Below are 19,756 nucleotides of genomic sequence, written 5' to 3' on the forward strand. Positions count from 1 at the left end.
TGTCCTATATGTACATGTAGAACTCAAAACATCCTTAGTCATAGTTCGCACAGTGTGTGCACGTATCCAGATAGCCATGTTAGCGAGCTGTACAAACTCGGATTTACAAACGCTCAGGCGACTCCTTGGCATAATAATTATATCCATGCAGCCGTTATTCCAGTGCTGGCGTGAGCGTACCAGCAGCCTCTGCCAAGCCGCGGTGCACAGTACAGCACTAGTATGGCCCGGACAAATGCGCGCGCAGGAACGATGTGCCCGTCCGTGCAGTCGATGAAACGCTATAATAAAACTTCCGCCGTGACAACACGGGGGAAATGGGGCAAAGACGGCTGGCCAGTGTGCACTGAAATGGTGACGAATAATTGCCATGCTACATGAAACGTTAGAACGACAGCTAGCCTAGTATGGACCCGTGTGAGTATGCGTGAAGGGGAGGGGAGGGGAGGGGGGGGGGGGGGCGAGAGATAGTGAAAAAAAAGAGAAATAAATCGGTATATGTCATCTCAATGAAAAATCCTAATGGGTGTGCAGTACAATTGCCTGTATCTAGTGAGGGTTTGGGAGATTCCGGCTGCAGATCTGTTCTGGGTTGGCTTGGCCTACTTTCTAGCAGTCTCGTTCAAGAATCTCTTTTCCCCTGTACAGGAGAGCGGTGTTGTCGGAAGAAAACACTCGAAATTACCTGCTTCAGGGCGGACGTAATGCCATCATGCGCGGCGGCTCTGGCAGTGCAGCCTTATCGGGATACGGAATGGAACATGGGTCCGATTAGAGTCCCGGTTGTACGAAAGCTTTGAAGCTGCAGCCCGGAACGGCACCTGTGGGCTACCAGCAATGCCTGGATTGTGCATGTTTCTGGCCCGTGAGTCCTTGTGAGCGATGCTCACAAGGACAGCTGTGAGGGTCTAAAGTTCTAAACGTAGTGCCAGCTGGTGGAATATGAACGTTTCGACCGTAGTGTAAAGATCGTTGGAGACTCCGCTAGTCCTGCAGCCACGCGTGTTTGCCAAGGCTCGTTTGCCGAGACACGTTTGCCGATGAATTCAGTCTCCCATCGATAGCGTGATCTATACGGCAGTGTCCGGGGACTTCTCAGTCGTAACCTTAGTCTCCACAGCGGCTGTACGCTGGCCGGCCATCTTTGAATCCGGCGCCGTGGAGGAATTTTCGAACTCGAGCGCTTGCGGGGTCACGGGCGGCAGCCATTGGACCATGTTGTGCAGGCTGCTGCCCGGGTACGGCAGCGGCGATGTGGAGCGGCTGCCCCTCTTGGCGCCGCCCGGGCAGCTCTGCGACTTTTGCACCTGCACCTGCTGCAGGCTGCCGCTCAGCGAGACGCTCTGCGTCGTCGCCGACGACGCCGAGAGCGTGCGACTGAGCAGGCGTGCGAGTATGGGCGGCATGCAGGAGGAGGAGTGATCGGACGCGGTGCTGTTGACCGCGGTGCTGCTGCTGTTGACCGTTGTGGTGCTGCTGCTGACCGTGGTGGCGCTGTTCGTGCTGTGCGACGCCATCACCAGCTCCATCCAGTCGGCCATCACGCCCTGCGAGCAGAGCGTGTTAACGCAGATGGTGAGCGCCTGTAGCGCGGTCAGCAGCATCAGCGTGAAGTGCATCGTCGTCTGGTCGATGAGCACGGCCAGCAGGCCGAACGCCCACACCATGGCGTGGAACATGGCCAGCGAGAGCGCTACGCGGAACAGCGCCATCTGCTGGCCGCGCTCCGCCTCCATGGCCGGCGTCAGCCGCTTCCGGCTCTGCTGATGGAGGAAGCGCATGACGGGTATCAACATGGCCATGTTGTACAGGATACAGGCGGAGACTGGCAGCACAAAGGCTGCGTAGAACATACGCCAATCCTTGATCCAGCAGCTGAGAGAAAATAAACAAGACCAACGAGCCATATACATGTACACAACTACAGTCTGTATTCGCTGTACAGTCAGACCTCGCTTAACCACACACATCCGTTTTCCAAAAAAATATCCGGATAGGCGAGGGAACCGGATAACCGAACACCTTTTTCTGTTGGATGCATCACGTATGCTGTAAATATGTAACCAGCTTTTTTCTTCCAGATGGCGAGGGATCCGGATAAACGAGGACCGGATAAGCGAGGTCTGACTGTATATAGCGCACTCTCTTGTTTTCTAAGAACGGGTGTGCTCCCCACACTGGACTCTCTTGTTTTCTATGATTTTATCACTGCACGCACGACCGGCGCATCACTGCAACTGATACAATGGCATGCATGTGTCTATGTACCTATACACAGTACGAGATGTACAGCCACATCCACGTCACGGTCTTGTATGGCTCCGTGTCTAGATGCGGGCTTGTCTGGTAAAATATATTTAATAGTGAATTTTGCTCCACCACTACATACAGTCCATTCATCGGAAATAGTCCCGCTGGGTTTTAAAAGTCGGATTTGGGTCGAATTGAGGATCAAAAACCCACTTTAAATCTCAAAAATCTGGGTTTGGGATCTGCTTCTCCATACATTTTTGCCATGGCATACCTGTCCTAATTTTGCAAAATTTGGCTGAATTTCTATTTCCCTGTTCTTGGACTTTTCTGGCCTCAGATGTGGCAAGGAGTAATTGCACGGGTCACCCAATGCAGGATGTACTGTGTTGTCTTCACGATATCTACAACTATGTGTGGGAGACACCAAAAAGTTAGGGTGCAAGTTTCCAATGAATGGACTGTACTACAGCACAGTGCTGTTAAGTGGTGCAGGGCGCTAAATTGACTTACTGGATTGGATTTCACTGCGCAGCACTGCACAAAAACATGCACTGTACGTCATTAAATGTTCGGTGCATATTTACTTTTCGGCTATTTTCGGCCCGATTGTATTCGGCCAAAAATGTGTTGCAGGCGAAATTCTATTTCGCAAGATTCCGTGTGGCAGTGTATACACCCAGCAGCAGTACGGGGCGAAAATGTGTTGCAGCCGAAATGTGTTTTAGCCCTGGGAGGCCGAAATTCGAACGGGTCGAAAATTTGTACACTTTCAGGACTGCTGTAAAGGCAGAAAATTTCGTCGGTCAATAATTTCGTCCAACTCCTAAGAAAGGGAGTTCGTTTGGTTGAAAATTTCGTTCATGGATCAATATAGTGCATAGAAAAGTTGGACAAATTGACATTAGTCCGGCACTTGATAATTTAGTCCAAAAGTTCCTTGGAGGAAAAAGACGAAATTAAATTCCAGACGAATAGTTCTGCTTATACAGTACTCGCCGGAGTATAAGCCACACTTTCTAAGTATCGGTAATTCACCCTAAAAATATTGGGTACGCCTTTTACTACGATGGTCAACGGAATCATGAAATACAGGGTAAGTGCCTGTAATATTAAATGAAGAGAAATTTTCGGCTCGCCTTCTACTCCTGGGAATATGGTGTAACAATTTTGCCTGCAAACATTTTTCTTTTTTTTCTTTCTTTTTTCTTTTTCTCTCTCTTTAATTTGCATTTTTGCCCTCAGTCCGTGGTTGGTTTCATCCTCACTTCTTTGTATTGGCTATTTTCAGTATGTGCCATCAAGTGCAGACGGTAATAAAATAAAATCACTAAATATCTGTAATAGCTCTGGTCCGGGTACTCACTAAATGCCTCCCTCTGGCTTGCCATACGCCATCATGTCCGTCGCAATGGCCGTGATGGTCACAATCAGCAGCGGAGTGCCTGGAGTACAGGACAACAGCAGTGGAGCAGATCAATGATCACCTCTCTCACTCACTCACTCACTCACACACACACACACACACACACACACACACACACACACACACACACACACACACACACACACTTGTACTTGTTGCTCACTGCCAAAACTGGTCACGTGGGTCTCCCCGGGAGAGGGGAGAGAGAATCAAAAGGAATCTTGGAAAGATGACTCAATTGGCGATTGAACCGCCCAACGGCCGACGCCCCCTTAAATTAAATCCCCGAAACTCTGGGTGGACTTGAAAATGATCCCACTTATGGGCTCACCACACCTCAGTAAGTGGGTGAGGACAAGGTGCAGAAAAAGGATGGACGGCATCAGGGTATCCGTCCTGGGATCCAACTGCAGTTACCCCTGCCCCCAGTGAAGGTAATACTTGCTACTAGTGTGGGTGGCTAAATCAGAGGGGATCTGATATAAGCTTCACTTTGATTACACAAGAGGTAATCTAGCCAGAAGCAGTTCATGGTTAACAGGTATGTATACTTCAAATAGAAAATATATGAACCCTGGAACCAACAAAGGTGGCAGGTACAACATTACACCTTCAAGCAGCCACACACACGCATGCACGCACACAAACACACACACACACACACACACACACACACACACACACATGCACAGCACGGCACGGCGTCGTGCAAAACGTCCCCGGTGCACGGCCGAATGATCACAGCTTGCACGACAATCACCAAAGTTCAAAAAAAGACCGACTCTTTCGCATGCATCGGAACACACCAATCTTCCCTTACCCAAGACAAGCCAAAATGTCCCACTGAAGTTGAAATCTGCCTTTTTTCCCAGTAGGCTATTGGAGATATTCTGGCACAGCTGCGTGGCGTCCGCACACGACCACAGAAAAGAGCAGAGCAGTAGATAGTGTAGGAACAGCGCTAACACCGAGCACCCTAGCGGCGGGTTGTCCGGAGTGTGGTGCGGCTGCACGACTCCCAGGTCGCCGGCTGGCAGGAACAGGAGCAGGCTGATCAAGAGCGTCAGCGACAGGCCAAACATCAGCTTCTGGTGCGTCGACTCGCGCAACTTCCTGCAGGGTTGGAGGAAAATCACACGCATGCGCAGCTTTTTAGCACTTTATATAATTATAATTATAATATTAATATTAATCAACGCAATAAATAGAGTAAGCTGCGCACTCAGTACAAACACCATAAGCAAAACTTGTTTTCATGTAAATCAAGAAGCTTGTTCCTAAACGTTTTCGTCGCCATCTCATCAGAGGATTACTGGCAAATCAACAAAAGCTCTTAACTCAATATATATACGCACAATGCAAGTAATAATTTAGACCCTAACTAGCGCGATAAAATGATTCTTTAATTGACTTCCTTTGTACCGTCATCCGGTGTGTCCACCTCCGGTGGCAAAAAGCGTGGCCAGCCACCGAAGAAACCACCGGATGGTGTGTCTGCGGGACCAGTGACTCGCTCTAGGGCGAGGTTAGCAGAGTCTTTATCGTCTCCGTCGTTGTCGTCATCGTCGTCGTCAGCGTCTTCCTCATCTCCCTCCTCCTCTTCATCAACATCAACAGCCATTGGACCGTCAAAGGGAGCATCATCGCAGCAGGCAGTGCCAGTAACGGACGTGCCTTTGGTACGGACATCTACATCGGCCTCGTCTGGATTGGCAGTAGCGGCAAGGAATGTCAGGTCGGTTTCATTGTCACGTAATTCCAAAGTATGTACTGGTTCTAGTAGCGTTGTTAGGGTGTATGAATCTTCTATCGCCAACCATCTTGTTCAGAATAGTGATTGTCGTTCTAGTTATGCTGATGATTGCTTTTCTGTTTGGTCTCGTTCACGTAGTCAAAGGTATTTGCGTGTATTGGAGTCTATTTACATTTTACCACCAAGCCGATTTTGTGTAGGCAGAAAAAGAATTTGTTTACGTTGAAATTGTTTGTGAATTTAGATCAGTAGTTCTCGTTTGTGGTTGCATGGTAACTTTCTAGTGGTGAATTTATCGCATCTGTTGTCACCTGATATCGTTGAATGGTGTAATGTTTCTTTCAGCTCTCATTTTATCGCGCTAGTTAGGGTCTAAATTATTACTTGCATTGTGCGTATATATATTGAGTTAAGAGCTTTTGTTGATTTGTCAGTAATCCTCTGATGAGATGGCGACGAAAACGTTTAGGAACAAGCTTCTTTATTTACATGAAAACAAGTTTTGCTTATGGTGTTTGTACTGAGTGCGCAGCTTACTCTATTTATTGCGTTGATTACATTTTTATCTCCACGGAAGCTTTTTAATTAATATTAATATTAATAAGAAAGGTTTGCTCCCCACACCGGAGCTCGCGCTATTCCGCCGACTTTACTAGCGCGAGCTCCGGTGTGGGGAGCAAACCTTTCTTACAAATCATCGCCGAAGTCGCAACCACTATTTCGTATTAATATTAATAATTATAATATTTGGAAAGGATTGGGAGAACTTCATATTCAAAGGATCAGTCGGGGAAGTGAACTGCCTGAAAAGAGAAAAAACGTGCCATCAGTATGTGTGGCACGTGTTGTGAGCTGCCTTTGGAGTGAAAAACTTGTCAGCGCCTTCTAGGTTCAGCCTGGTCCCATAGCTCAGTGGTTAGAGCATTGCTCATGACAAGCAGGGTCCCAGGTTCGATTCCTGGTGGGTCTGGCGTTTTTTTCTCTTTTCAGGCAGTTCACTTCCCCGACTGATCCTTTGAATTATAATATTAATATTATATTATAATTACTTCAAAAGTATATATTATTTACGAAGACCATCATCATACAGGCGTGTAGTCCGCATGGGGCTCAGGGGGCACATTCACCCCCCCCCCTAAAAATTTCGACCCAGGTTAAGCATATACATACTGCCCATGAATGACATGCACCAGCCACGCTAGACATGGCGAGGGGGGGGGGGGGGGGTGCACCCCCTTAAAAGGGGCACCAGCCATGCCCCTGATTATAGAACTGTAAGCACAATTGCCTGTATGTGTACAAGTGTGTGTGTGTGTGTGCGCGCGTGCGTGCTGTGTGCGTGTGTGTGTGCGGTGTGTGCGTGTGCACGCACGCGCGCACGTGTGTGTGTGCACGCGTGCTCGTGTGTGTGTGTGTGTGTGTGTGTGTGTATGTGTGCGCGTGTGTGTGTATGCACGCGCGCTCGTGTGTGTGTGTGTGTGCGCGTGTGTGTGTGTGTGTGCACGCGCACTCGTGTGTGTGTGTGTGTGTGTGTGTGTGTGTGTGCATGTGTGACTGTGTGCATGCACGTGTGTTCCCATGCAAGCGAAAGTTGCTACAATATCTAAAATGGCTTTTCCGCTACCATCACGTCAGCGATGAATTCACCGGCAAACGCACTTCGGCGAACGAGCCTTGGCAATCACTCGTTTTGGAGGACTAGCGGATTTGGAGTATGTACAGGTACGTGTATGTTGGTTTGGGGCCAGCGGAGCCTTGATACGATTTGCAAATTCAGAACCCTGATTTCGTTCACTTGGTCCATATCGCTGGGCTTACCTCTGTATTGCTATGGTAACAAGGGTTACTAGGAGACCGCTCATGGATAGCCCGCAGCTGGCGTACGTGGTGGCGATCAGGGCCCTGTCGTATGTGCTGTTCAAGGACATCTTCGACCCTCTGCATAGCGTCGCCGCAATCACCACGGTGATGGAGAACAGACGTGAAAACACACACACACACACACACACACATACACACACGCACATACACACACACACACACACACACACACACACACACACAGCTCGTATCAGTACATGCAACGGATACTGAGTGACTTCACATCTTTGTCACGTGACTACATCTAAGGGTCAGGTGTCCAAGGCGAAACCAGACCAATAACTCACACTTCATAGAGAGTGATTTGACGTGCATCACATGACCCTGCTGGACAGCCATGTTGCATCTATGGATCATAATAATTTTTTAATAATATAATCTCGGCCATGTTGGTTCCACTGTTGTTGTTGTTTCTTTATTTTACTTCACCATATGAACAGGCAAGACTGCCTTCTCACCGGGGCTATTGGCCCACGGCTCTCACAATAATGATGAAAATGTTTAAAATGTGTATGAAGAAGAAAGGAACGGAAAAGAAGATGAAATGAAAGGAAAGAAAACAGTAGGTATTAATTTTATGAAGGGGGGGGGGTATGAAATGGGTATTATCATAGTTGATGAGAGAAGTATGATATCCAATATTCTTGTTCTATAGACTATTTAGTACGGGTATTTCATGAGAGTCATGCATGGGCAAGGCAGGATTTGGACTAGGATAGAGGACAAGAACATAATTGATGAGCATCTGTTCAGGTAGAATCTGTGAAGAAGACATAGTCGGCACAACATCGGAGAGCTAGTTGAGGACTGTCCACATATAAATGCATGTCATGAACACTTTCTACGGAAAATTATTATATTTGTGGCATGGTTCTAGCCAAAGTGGGGGGAGGGGGGGGGGGGGGAGGCAGGGCCCCTTACTACTCTGTTTGCACCCCCCTCCCCCCGCCCTGTGAAAAAGTGCCGCCCCTACTCATTTTCCGATTTTTGTGTGTTTGTCATGCCATTCAACGAAAATGCAGTCGATAGTCAGTACTAAAGAGTTCATAAAGGCACATTTGTCTGGGGTTGTTGTTTTTGTTGTTGTTGTTGTTTATTTTACTTCACCAAATGAACAGGCAGAGATGCCTTCTCACCTGCCCATAGGACAGGTTCTCACAGAATGATGAAGGGATGATACGCAAGGGAAAACAATGGGGTGATGTCAGGTGTGTGCCCCGTATGTTGCATTTTGCATTGCAAGACAGTTATTTTGAAAATGGAAAAATGGGTAGAGTAGAACCCGGGTTAAGGGTCACACCGGATTAGGGATCGGAGCCCGGGGGGGGGGGGGGTCACTTGGCATGTACATTGTGCGGGTGATCCTTATACCGGGATTTAATTTCCGGCCCAAGGGGGGGGGGGGTCCCGGTCCCCCGTCGGTTTCCGAGGAAGCCGTAACTTTTTTCGCTCCAAACTATTTTTCCAGGGTCCATTTTCTCACAAGAAGTCGTTTTGCACACCTTTTTGCCCAGCCCTGTACTACTGAGTCCAGCTATGTCCGCGCAGAGTTAGGTGGACCCTTAGCCCGGGTTCTACTCTAACTGTTTCCCCTGCCCCCTCCTACTATTTTGACCTGGCTAGAACCCTGCTAATTATAGTCAAATGTAGTCACATGACGGCACCATTCTACCTCAACTCTAAAATGTTAGCATGCCTAGCACTCTCGGCAGTTCCCATAACCGGGCTCAACGTAATGGCCATATGATATACATGTCATGTACGTGCATCCCTCCATATATGTACCGCAACATGTTGTAGTTTTAGAGTGTTTGTGTGCGTGTACGTGTGTATGCCATACGCGACGCCTTCCTTGCCACGTCTGGCTGCCAAAAAACCGGGACATTCTTATTCACCGAGCAAACTTCACCATCACTACGCTCCTATTACTTATGCATTTTTTATATTTTTTTGCCTTTGCCTGAGAGATGTGATCTTTGTAAAAAATTCATGGTTCGCGTGAGACTCGGCCAGAGGCCGAGTTTTCCGCATCCGCAGGAACTCTACCACCCTCTTGGATCAAGGCACAGATGCAGCTCTTAAGCGGTGGGAGGTGAGTAGATCAGACCCACCACAAAGTGGTCAAAGACCGAAAATCCCATTCACTGCATCCATGTTTCCCTCGTGCCAGGCCACGAGTTTCCATTGCAGCACGGCTGGAAAAAATCCTTCCGCTTCCAAGCAAGACTTGAACCTGGTACCCTCTGCTTCTCAATCATAGTCTTGGACCATCCCACTATGCCTGCCTGCCTGCATGTAAAAAAAATAAAAATAAAAAATGCCTTGCCATCGCCAGAAGCCTCTGAATGCACACTGGCAGTGTGCGTGGTTGCTGGCGATAAACGCGGTCTGCTTAAATTAACGTAACAAATCTACATGTTCAGATCACCCTGCACTGCACTGCTATACTGATCATGTGACCTCGGATACTCAGCACCTACTGTAAAAGCCATTATTCTAACGAGGCGCATATAATAACGATTTCCCAAAATTGACTAGTTTTACGTGTGCCAAAGGCAACGATTCTCACTCATTCTCAACGCTCAATAGGACAGTATATGTATCTATTTCTGTATAACGATTTCTATTTTAACGACAGATTTCTCCTCGTTAACTCGTTAGAGTTTGCACTTATATAAATGGCTTTTACAGTACAGTCAGACGTCGCTTATCCGGTCCTCGTTTATCCGGATCCCTCGCCATCCGGAAGAAAATCGTTGGTTACCAATTTACAGCATATGCCATGCTTACGTAGAGTATGTGTGTTCGATTATCCGGTTCCCTCGCCTATCCGGATATTCTTGTGGAAAACCGGATGTGTGCGGTTATGCGAGGTCTGACTGTATGCCGCAAAGTGTGAAGTACAGGTTTCATGGCACATCCCCTACACTGTACGCGTGTATGTACAGTGCCGGCAACTGAAATCCGACCCCCTGAGCGGTGCGTTCACATTCTAGCGGTCTCTGTTTGCTAGTTTTACCATCCCGTGTTGGTTCTTTGCGATGTGAGCGCACACCGCTCAGGGGGGGGGGGGGGGGGGGTCGGATTTCAGTTGTCATCACTGTACGTTCACAAGCACTGTAATTTGGAAAGGCTAATTTTAGCGGGTAAACATTTTAGCGTTTTCTGAATCTGGACCAATTCACGATGAAATAATTATGGTAGCGATCCGAGATTCAGACTTTTAAAAGAAGGATGACTTGCACTGTGCTGTAAATGAAAATTTTCGATTGGCGCGGAAAAACTTGAGACAGGTATTCTATGCACCGGTAGGTCACTACTAAAACCAGGCTTGTGTGCCGGCCGTGTATCAGCTTTGTGTCCTGGGGGCCTCAACCCGGAGCACTGGATGTGGATGCTCTTGCCATATCATGGGCCGATCAATGCCTGTATGCGTTTCCACCCTTTGCTCTCTTGCCGAGGGTTCTGCACAAAGTGCGCCAGTCCCCGGGGTGCAGAGTGTTGCTGGTGGCACCAGTGTGGGATGCGCAGCCATGGTATCCGCTCCTGCTCCATCTTCTGGTAGCATGTCCAGTTCTATAAGTACCCTACCCTGGATCTCGGGACATAGCATATAATTCTTCCAGACGAGAGGAAAACAAAAAAAGATACCATAGTGTTTTGCATTAAAGCCTGTCTCGTGCAGAAGCCTCTTTTGAATAAATTCCTGATTTTCATGTCCCGAGATCCAGGGTAGGGTACAGTCAACTTGGCTTATAACGACACTCGGCGGGGCATCAGAAAAGTGTCCTTATTCGCGAAGTGTCGTTATAGCCGATGTCTCATGATATGTGTCACTGTTGGATGGGACTTTGCTCTGGGCATGAAAATTATGTCGTTATTCGCGAATTGTCGTTATATCCGCAGTCGTTATTAGCGAAGTTGACTGTATATCCAGTGGTATGGTAAATGCAGGGGCGTTTTATCCAGGGTGTTGTTGTGAACTGATGTGTTGTTTTCCTGGGTGATGGCATTCCCCAAACTGTCTCGTCTAGTCGCGTGCATGTGTGATATGAGCATGCGCGATTTGGTAGTCGAGAGTCCTTTTGTCACTCCCTTTCAGTGTACGGTGGAGTCTGCTTTTCCGTCATATCAATATAAATAATGTAACAAACAAGTCGTGTCCTTTGTATCCTGCGTCCCGGGGAACGGAATGGCTGAGATTCAGTCACAGTGTGCTTATCCAAGATTTGTTTTATCCAGGGCATGTAACACCCAGAGTCTGTAGCACCCAGGGTTAGTTATATCCAGGGTTCATGAAATCCAGGGTACAAACGAAAACCCGGTGGAACAGAAAGCGATTAAAAGTCTCTACTCACGAGTTTCATGCTGCAAAGCAATCATCAGGGGACTCTTATATCCAGGGTATGTTTTAAAATCCAGGGTATGACTATGTAAAATCCAGGGTATGTTGTATCCAGGGTATGTTTAAAAAATCCAGGGTGTTGTACATGTGGCTGCGCTTGTGTCTCTTCGTTGTACATGCGGTTGCACGTGTAGCTCTTTGTCGTACATGTGGCTACTTTTGTGTCTCTTTGTTGTACATGCTGCTGCGCTGTTTTTGACTCCTGCGTACATGCGGCTACACCGTCTTCTGTCCCCGTTGGTACACACTTGCTCGTCTTGTCCCCGTTGTACGCCTTCAATCTAATATATTCTGTTGTCTTGTCTCAGTGTCAGTCGTCAGTCGTTCGTTGTCAGTGTTGGTTCTTCTTTATGAGTTCCCCAGTCGCCTACTGAAATGAAGTAGAAGAAAAGCTCTCTAACAATTTGTGCTAGTCCTAGGCGTACAACGGGGACAAGACGAGCAAGTGTGTACCAACGGGGACAGAAGACGGTGCAGCCGCATGTACGCAGGAGTCAAAAACAGCGCAGCAGCATGTACAACAAAGAGACACAAAAGTAGCCACATGTACGACAAAGAGCTACACGTGCAACCGCATGTACAACGAAGAGACACAAGCGCAGCCACATGTACAACAAGGGTACTTTCACAGACCTGTACCGTTGAACAATGATCTGAGGTAATCCTCAGGTAAATCGTCAGTTTTTGGTACTTTTTCTGGTACTATCCATGCATGCTCGGTATGCGGATAAAGAGGAAAAAAAGAGAAAAGAAAAGGCGCCGATTTCGTGGAGTCGCCAGCCATAAGCTTTTGTATGGTTGTGCCAATTTCTCTGCTTGTCCGAGCATTTCTATGACAAAGCCTAATCCGAGGTCGACTGACTGGAAACGCTTGCGCACGATCCATGAACAAACTATATCTACACCTAAAGCAAGGAGAAGCAAATTAAAACACCGTTTTAACATACCTCGGAGGGGCATACAATATAGATGGCACTTAATAGCCGAGGCACATGTACTCTGTTCGAGGTCAAGTGCGCATCGCTGCGCCACAACTTTGCCACTCCATACAAAAGCATCCTTTAACCTCTTTAGCGCGAGCGTCGTACTAGTACGACGCGCATGAGTTGCGTGCCCCACGGCCGTCGTACTAGTACGACGCGCGCGCTGTACACTGTACAGTGAACCTGCATCTCAGTCGTGGGGTCCGTGTTGAGTCCATAGTGACTTGTTCAAACTATCGTAACTCGCTCAATACTAGGTCGATTCTCACAAACATGTATCCGCAAGAGAAAACTCTCAGCTGGCGATCAAAACAATCGCCGAAGCGATACGACTACCGGTTGTTGAGATAAGCGACTCGACACAGCAAATTTCAACTCGATTTTTGCGCAGTTTGCAGAACGCGTATTTCCATTTTGGATCATTTTGCGCTACCTGCTGCCATGGAAACAGGATTCAAATGATGGTGGTGGATCCCGTGAGTTCTCACAAAACATTTGAGCTCGATACGAGCAAGGAGACTGAAATGGCAGCTGAATATTTGAGCTCAGTTGGCCTTGTCCGTGCTCAAGTCTGTCGAGAGTGTGGATGAAGGTTGCCAGACTGTAGCACGGGTTTTGGTTTCGCTCCGAGCTGGGTTTGACACCAGTTTGTCCCTCGTCTCAAGACCTTTCCAGGCAGCTCAAGATGGTGGAATTCGTCCAAGGGAAGGTAAGTTATCGATCCTTGAAAAGCTAGTACTTTCATGGGAAAATGCCGCTTTTACAGGTGTTGACGTGGGGCGCGTTCAGGTAGCGTCGTGCTAAAGAGGTTAAACCTGATGATGTATTCTTCGCACAAACAAAGCATCTCAACTGATGATGCAATTGCAAAACCTCCACAGGACAGTCGCCGAGTATGTTGGACGCCGAAGAACGGACCGCCGAAGAATGGCCAGGCTAGAGTTTCACCAATTCTTAAGAACGGTGTAGGCTGTTTTTTTTTGTAGATAAGAACGCAAACCATAATGTACACGATGATGTACACTCAGACGTATAACTCTCTGCATACATGCACATGTAAAACTGTACCATCGAAGGAGAACGAAACTGCCGTGTTCACTAAAAACAGGAACGGGCTAGGCTAGAACCCTGACAAGGCACCGGCGGATAATGCCGGCAGAAAAGTTGGCAGAATTCGGTACTTTTTCTGGTAAGTTTCATGCATGTTTGGTATGTGGATAAAGAAATGGAGCAGAATTCGAGGAATTGCCCGCCATAAGGTTTGTATGGCTCTGCCAATTTCACTGCTTTTCGAGCAGAATCTGCCACCTTTTCGAGCATAACCCGCCAGTGCCTAACCCTGCCCCCCCCCCCCCCCCTCCCCAGGTCTTCGGCGCCGGACACTACTGTACATGTACTGAAGGCTTCCCTGCATGAACTATTTTATTTTCAAGGGATATCAGTGCAGAACGTCATACTGATTTTGCACTTCACTTCACTATTGGCACCAAGAGTAGATAGACAAGAGTGTGCAACTCCCGGATGGGTTGGCCCACGGCGGGAATTGTTGTTGACGTCATCTTTTCTACGACGCACGCGCTGCGAGTCGTTTGGGAAGTGCTGCCCGGTGCACTTGGCCGGGCTTTACGTTACGAGGTCAGTGCCCCCAGCACGTGCTCTCCACTGCTCTGCGGCAAAATGCACGTGCTTCTGAAAAAGGTGACGTCAACACAAAATTTCCGCCGTGGGCCAGCGTATCGGCAGATTGTGCAGAAGAGATGCGGAGTTGCACACTCTTGTTTATCTATTCTTGTTGGCATGTACACTGATCAGACCTCACTTATCCGGTCCTCTTTTATCCGGATCCCTCGACATCCGGAAGAAAATCGTTGGTTACGGATTTACAGCATATGCCATGCATACATACTGTATGTGTGTTCGATAATCCGGTTCCCTCGTCTATCCGGATAATTTTGTGGAATACGGAAGTGTGCGGTTAAGCGAGGTCTGACTGTCTTGTATTGTCAGTATAATTATTATGTTGATTTACTCACCGAGCTCAGCTGCATCCGTTTCGGAAACACCGATACTAATACTATTGGCCAGTACAGAGAATCCCCTCAGCTGCAAGCCTCACTCTGCTATCTGTACCTCCAAGTAACTAGTTCACAATAGGTCCTGCTCGCTCAACTCAGAATTGTGCAAATGTCGCTTGCCGTCCCTTTACTGCTTTAGGCTTTGCGCCACTAGTATACACCGCTGTTAGCCGAAAGGCAAGCGAGGCTCACAGAGAGTACGAGTTTTCCCACTCGGCGTGTTAGCGACAGCACTCGGACAGAAGTCTGCTGAATGTCGCCTGCACCAACTCGTAGACATCTACTGCCCAGCAAACTGCAACTGGTCCTACCACCTGAACGTTGCTCATCGTTTCGCTCAGTCTAGTCTCTTCAAAACAATTCGCTGCTTTGCCGCAGTACTATACTATACTGGACCGGAAATGCTTGCGTTCTTCGACAAATCAAGCAAAAGTGTTCCCCCATGCCCAGGAGGAGCCTAACGCCAAATCTGGACCGGTTCGCCGAATCTGGGCAGTTTGCAGGAAGTATACACACTGAACTCTGAAAGTCTTGCTGATTAGGGCATGGACAAAGCGCCGAACGCGGAGACTCTGGACTGAGTCTGGTACTACAGCAGTAGCATCGTACACAATCGACGATCGACGTGAAAACCAACAAAATGTGAAAGTGATACAAGTGGATCTACGAGTCGTAATCTACCTACGAGCTCGTGGATCGTACTCACCGATCAGGAAATCGTTTGTCGACCACGACTTGATCGTGTGCCTGATCACGACACGTATGTACAGTTAGTTGTACTTGGAGATTTCGAAACATTTCCCCACTTGGATCCTCTAGCGCTATATATAGCTCTCTTCCATACTACAACAAGTGTCATGCATCTAAATACACTACCGGGTATCTACCCAATGCTGTATAGTCATGCACTTTCTATATTTGCGCCATCAGCCTGTACACACTACATCATCATTCTTACTACATTATGATGATATGTGCATGTATTGACAAGTAATTAGTTGGCAGCCAAGAGTCATCATGCATATGACAACAAAGAATTTTACAAAGGAGCCACCTCCAAGCAAAATACACTTTCTGGTTTTCTAAATAAGGGAACTAGGCGGCATGGCACGACAATCGATCATATGTATCGACTATTGTACAATCAAGACTACTACTAGGAATGGGTTTGTTCCCACACTGGAGCTCGCGCTAAGACTACTAAAACTAGATCTATAGAGTACGGCTCCTCACAAATGGCTGGCTCCATCCAGTTCCAGTCTTCACTTTTTCTAAACTGTTTTGTATTTTACTAGACAATCATGTAGATGAGGCCTTTGCGGATAATGCCGGCAGAAAAATTGGCAGAATTCGGTACTTTTTCTGGTAAGTTTCATGCATGTTTGGTATGTGGATAAAGAAATGGAGCAGAATTCGAGGAATTGCCCGCCATAAGGTTTGTATGGTTCTGCCAATTTCACTGCTTTTCGAGCAGAATCTGCCACATTATATCCGCCAATGCCTACAAAGGTAATGTGGATCCTTTTGTGCATGTGTGGCACATTCATACGCGCACGCAGACACAGCCAGCGCTTGCCTCCCAGCTCTCGTACTTCCTTTCTCCCAGCATCTAGCATGCATGGGAACAATAATAAGGAAATGGATGTTAGTGGCCAAACAAGTCGTCATAGCGATCCATTTTCAGTTTTCACGATTGTTCCTATTTGAACCCAGAACAATATTGGGTCTGCAGGACAACATGGCTACCAAAACATACCCAATTTTGGAAGGTTTGCTTCGTAGAAACATCTGATTTTCATATCTATCGCCTGAAGAGACATCATGGTGCATGGACGTCATTTCTACGTAATCTCAGCCAAAGATAAGCAGGAGGGCCGGAAGCAGCAGGGCCAGAAGCTTTCAACAATAACATGTGACGACAACTATAAATTAGGTTTCCTGTTCCACAAACACATTCCGTGGCTAATTGCTGTTACGTTTTGAATGCACTCGCCCGCTCAGCTAAGTACACCACCTTGTATTATAATGACTGTATTGTTTAATTTATTTCAAGGATTCCCCAGAGGCCGTTTAGGCCTATCGAGGGGTCTCCATTTTGTACAGTTCGGATGAGAATATGGGAATACAAAGTGAGCAGAGAAGGAGAAATAACACGACGAATAGGACAACTGGGAGTGAGGAAATCAATGAGGAAAACAAGGAATATCAGTGAATACTAGGCACCGGCGGATTATGCCGGCATAATTTGGCATCCTCTCGGAGGTAGGAGCATAACTACATGATTATACCACAGTTCTAGTATGTAGGCTATATAATTGTGTACAATTCACCTGATCAGTGCTAGTGGTCTGCATCCACCTTCAGACCATCCTGAAAACCTTCCAACGTCGTGTTAATCTGCTATGCTTCATGGGACGGCATCTTGCCCCCGCAGCCTTTCTACTTCTATATAAATAAAAGGTTTTGTCCGACCCGCCCTGGGAACACGCCTCCTCGGCCTGATCCTATGCCATCACCAAAGCTGAGCTGGAGCGTTCAAATATTTTACAAGCCAGAGTAGCTAGGAAGTATTTGCTACGTAAAAAGTCAATGTAGATAGATGCGAAACGAAATCCCAGTTAAAATGCCCTTTGTGACTTAGAGTCCTTGCACTTTCGCAGACAAGTATCAGCTCTTGTTACTCTATTTAAACTTATGATTATGCATATATCTCCAGAACACCTCCAACATTTTCACCTTTCACTGTTCTCAAGTCCAAGAAGACCAAACAAACTTAACATCAATTATCACGGTGTGCGTTTTTCTTCCCTCTTTTCCAACAAAGCTGCAATGGTATGGAATTGCCTACCGCCTTCTCTTACCTCTATAACCAGCCTCCCCGAATTCAAGCATTCTCTCGATCAGCATTTTCGCCGATATATTCATTACACTGACGGTATCCCAACTCCTTAATTACCAGATTTTGTATGCCTCGATCCATTTCCTTAGCCTATCCTCGATTAACTGCTCCCTCTACATAAAGTTGTCGTTTCATTCTTCTTGCAGGAGATCCCCTCGACAGGCCCAACGCCTTTGGGAATATAATAAAATACAAATACAAAAAATGGCAAAGGGTTCGGAGGTCATGCAGATAGTGTTTTCAATGAAAAGCAAGGTAGAATCATGGCAACACATTATTCTATGCTCGAACTCGTCTTCTTCAAAGTTCTTTCTCACACTGACACAGTACATGTAGAAGAAGATGCGAGTGAATCAGCCTTCATCAGGTATCCCGGGGCGGACGAGATAGTGACGGGTAGTCCGCATAACTCCGTGTACATGTACATTGCATTTGTACATTATGGATGTTACGAAGTCATGACCAGTCTGGATTTTAGCAGCCATGATATGACTGCAGGCTATGGATATTGCTCTAAATTGATGTATAGTTGATGTTCGGTCATGATGGAAGGAGAAGTGGCGCCGCAGTACGGGAGAGATGAGCTGATTATTCGCAGGGTGAGGCCCAGGGTGACATCGGTTGGACTAGTATGATGATTACGAAGACAGTTGAACATGACTATTTTCAAAGGTAACATTTGGCACTGAAATAATATTTTTACTGAAGTACAAAAGAAATCAAGTAATGAATAGAATAAGTATTGTTTTCTCTTTTCCATGTTGACCTCTTACATGCATGGACACCTTGGTATGGGGATACTCATGTACATGTATTTTGTTGTACGCATGGCCACTAGCAACTTGCAAGTACGAAAAAGGCACAATTTCCCGAACTTTGAGGCTCCATACGTACAACAAAGTGCATAAAATATATCCCCGGGTGCCAAAGCATAATATGAGGATTTTACGAGCGTAATGCGAGAATCCATGAAAGCATAATTCCTTGATTTCGCGAGCATAATCCGCCGGAGCCTAGTGAATACCTTTACAGTTAAATTGAAACTTAGCCATACTATTATGCAGTGCTCTTTCAAACTCACCAATATTTATGATGGGGGTTATAGTAGGGGGGCAGACAGTTCCACAGAGTGCCTGCCTGAAACAGAAACATAGAAGATAGTATGCGGCCATGACTATGGAAGACTAGTTTGTTCGGACGGCGCTCATGTTTAGTAACGGTAATGTGGAACATTGCGAGGTAATTACTAGTAATTAGGGTGCGAATGGATGTATTTAAAGAGGGTGACCAGTGAAAGAAACTGACATCTAAAGTGAAGGGATTGAATATGGCATAGCTGATTAATTTTAGATTTTCTTTAGTTTCAAATTTATCAAAGGCTGTGTTACTAGACTTTAGAATGGACCTACACACTCTAGCTTGACGTTTTGTTTGTTTGTTTGTATTCTTTATTTAGAGTGGGAAGTCCAAAACAGGCCCTAGCCTAATAACAATGGTCCCACTAGTGAGGGAATGCTGTATATCTGTGCATAAGGATCAGTGAGTGTAGCAGCAACTAGTAGGGAAAGCAAAAGAGAAGAAAAACAACTCAAAACAGGAGTTGCGACTTGCATAGGGAGAAAATAACGCAAAGAGCAGTGCATACAGCATTTGTAGACAAGTAGGGATTGATGAGGAGAGAAACGGGGAAAATCAACTGCAAGGAGGCGGAATTCCGTTGATTGCATAAGTATGGTTAAGCATGGTTAGCTGAGAATACCTCTTAGCTCTAAGTTAGCTTTTGTCCGAATTTAACAATAATTATTATTTCGACACGTAGGTAACACAAACAAAACACACTTGTGTGGAATATTTCGTAATGACCGGACAATCCCTTGATGAGTCGGGATGATAAAGGTTAAATTAAGGAATTATCACGCACACACTCATCAAGGCCAATCAAGGAGGAGGCGAAGGCGATTATAGCCAGCCATGGCAAAAAAAGAAGAAAAAAAGAAGAAGTAAGAAAAACAAGTGCAAATCAGAACAACAATAAAAGAAGAGATTGGGCTGCAAATCGAGTTGTATTATTAGGTTTACGGGAA

The 19,756-nt window shown here is 46.7% G+C and overlaps 1 protein-coding gene across 2 annotated transcripts; it reads right to left on the reverse strand.

Annotated features, from left to right (window-relative positions):
* Positions 1-460: 460 nt before the first annotated feature.
* On the reverse strand, positions 461-15,142 carry LOC135828526 (adhesion G-protein coupled receptor G2-like). 2 transcript variants are annotated; one of them, XM_065340969.1, is made up of 5 exons: positions 14,732-15,142; positions 7,248-7,367; positions 4,497-4,789; positions 3,617-3,695; positions 461-1,875 (listed from the first exon to the last, which is right to left on the reverse strand). In XM_065340969.1, the coding sequence occupies exons 2-5, from the start codon at positions 7,355-7,357 to the stop codon at positions 1,071-1,073; spliced, it is 1,287 nt and encodes a 428-aa protein (XP_065197041.1). In that variant the 5' UTR covers positions 7,358-7,367; positions 14,732-15,142; the 3' UTR covers positions 461-1,070. The 2 variants fall into 2 exon arrangements, with proteins under 2 accessions (XP_065197041.1, XP_065197040.1); XM_065340968.1 differs by lacking the exon at positions 14,732-15,142 and having other exon boundaries at positions 7,248-7,483.
* Positions 15,143-19,756: the final 4,614 nt, after the last annotated feature.

This window comes from Sycon ciliatum, chromosome 12, assembly GCF_964019385.1.
Source record: "Sycon ciliatum chromosome 12, ocSycCili1.1, whole genome shotgun sequence".
Lineage (NCBI taxonomy): Eukaryota > Metazoa > Porifera > Calcarea > Leucosolenida > Sycettidae > Sycon > Sycon ciliatum.

Coding starts and splice junctions, on each gene's coding strand:
- LOC135828526 (XM_065340968.1), bottom strand. CDS start 7,456: ATGTGCGTGTGTGTATGTGTGTGTGTGTGTGTGTGTGTGTTTTCACGT. Junction 4,790..7,247: donor GTTACCATAGCAATACAGAG/GTAAGCCCAGCG, acceptor CCAACCCTGCAG/GAAGTTGCGCGAGTCGACGC. Junction 1,876..3,616: donor AAGCCAGAGGGAGGCATTTA/GTGAGTACCCGG, acceptor ATTTTCTCTCAG/CTGCTGGATCAAGGATTGGC.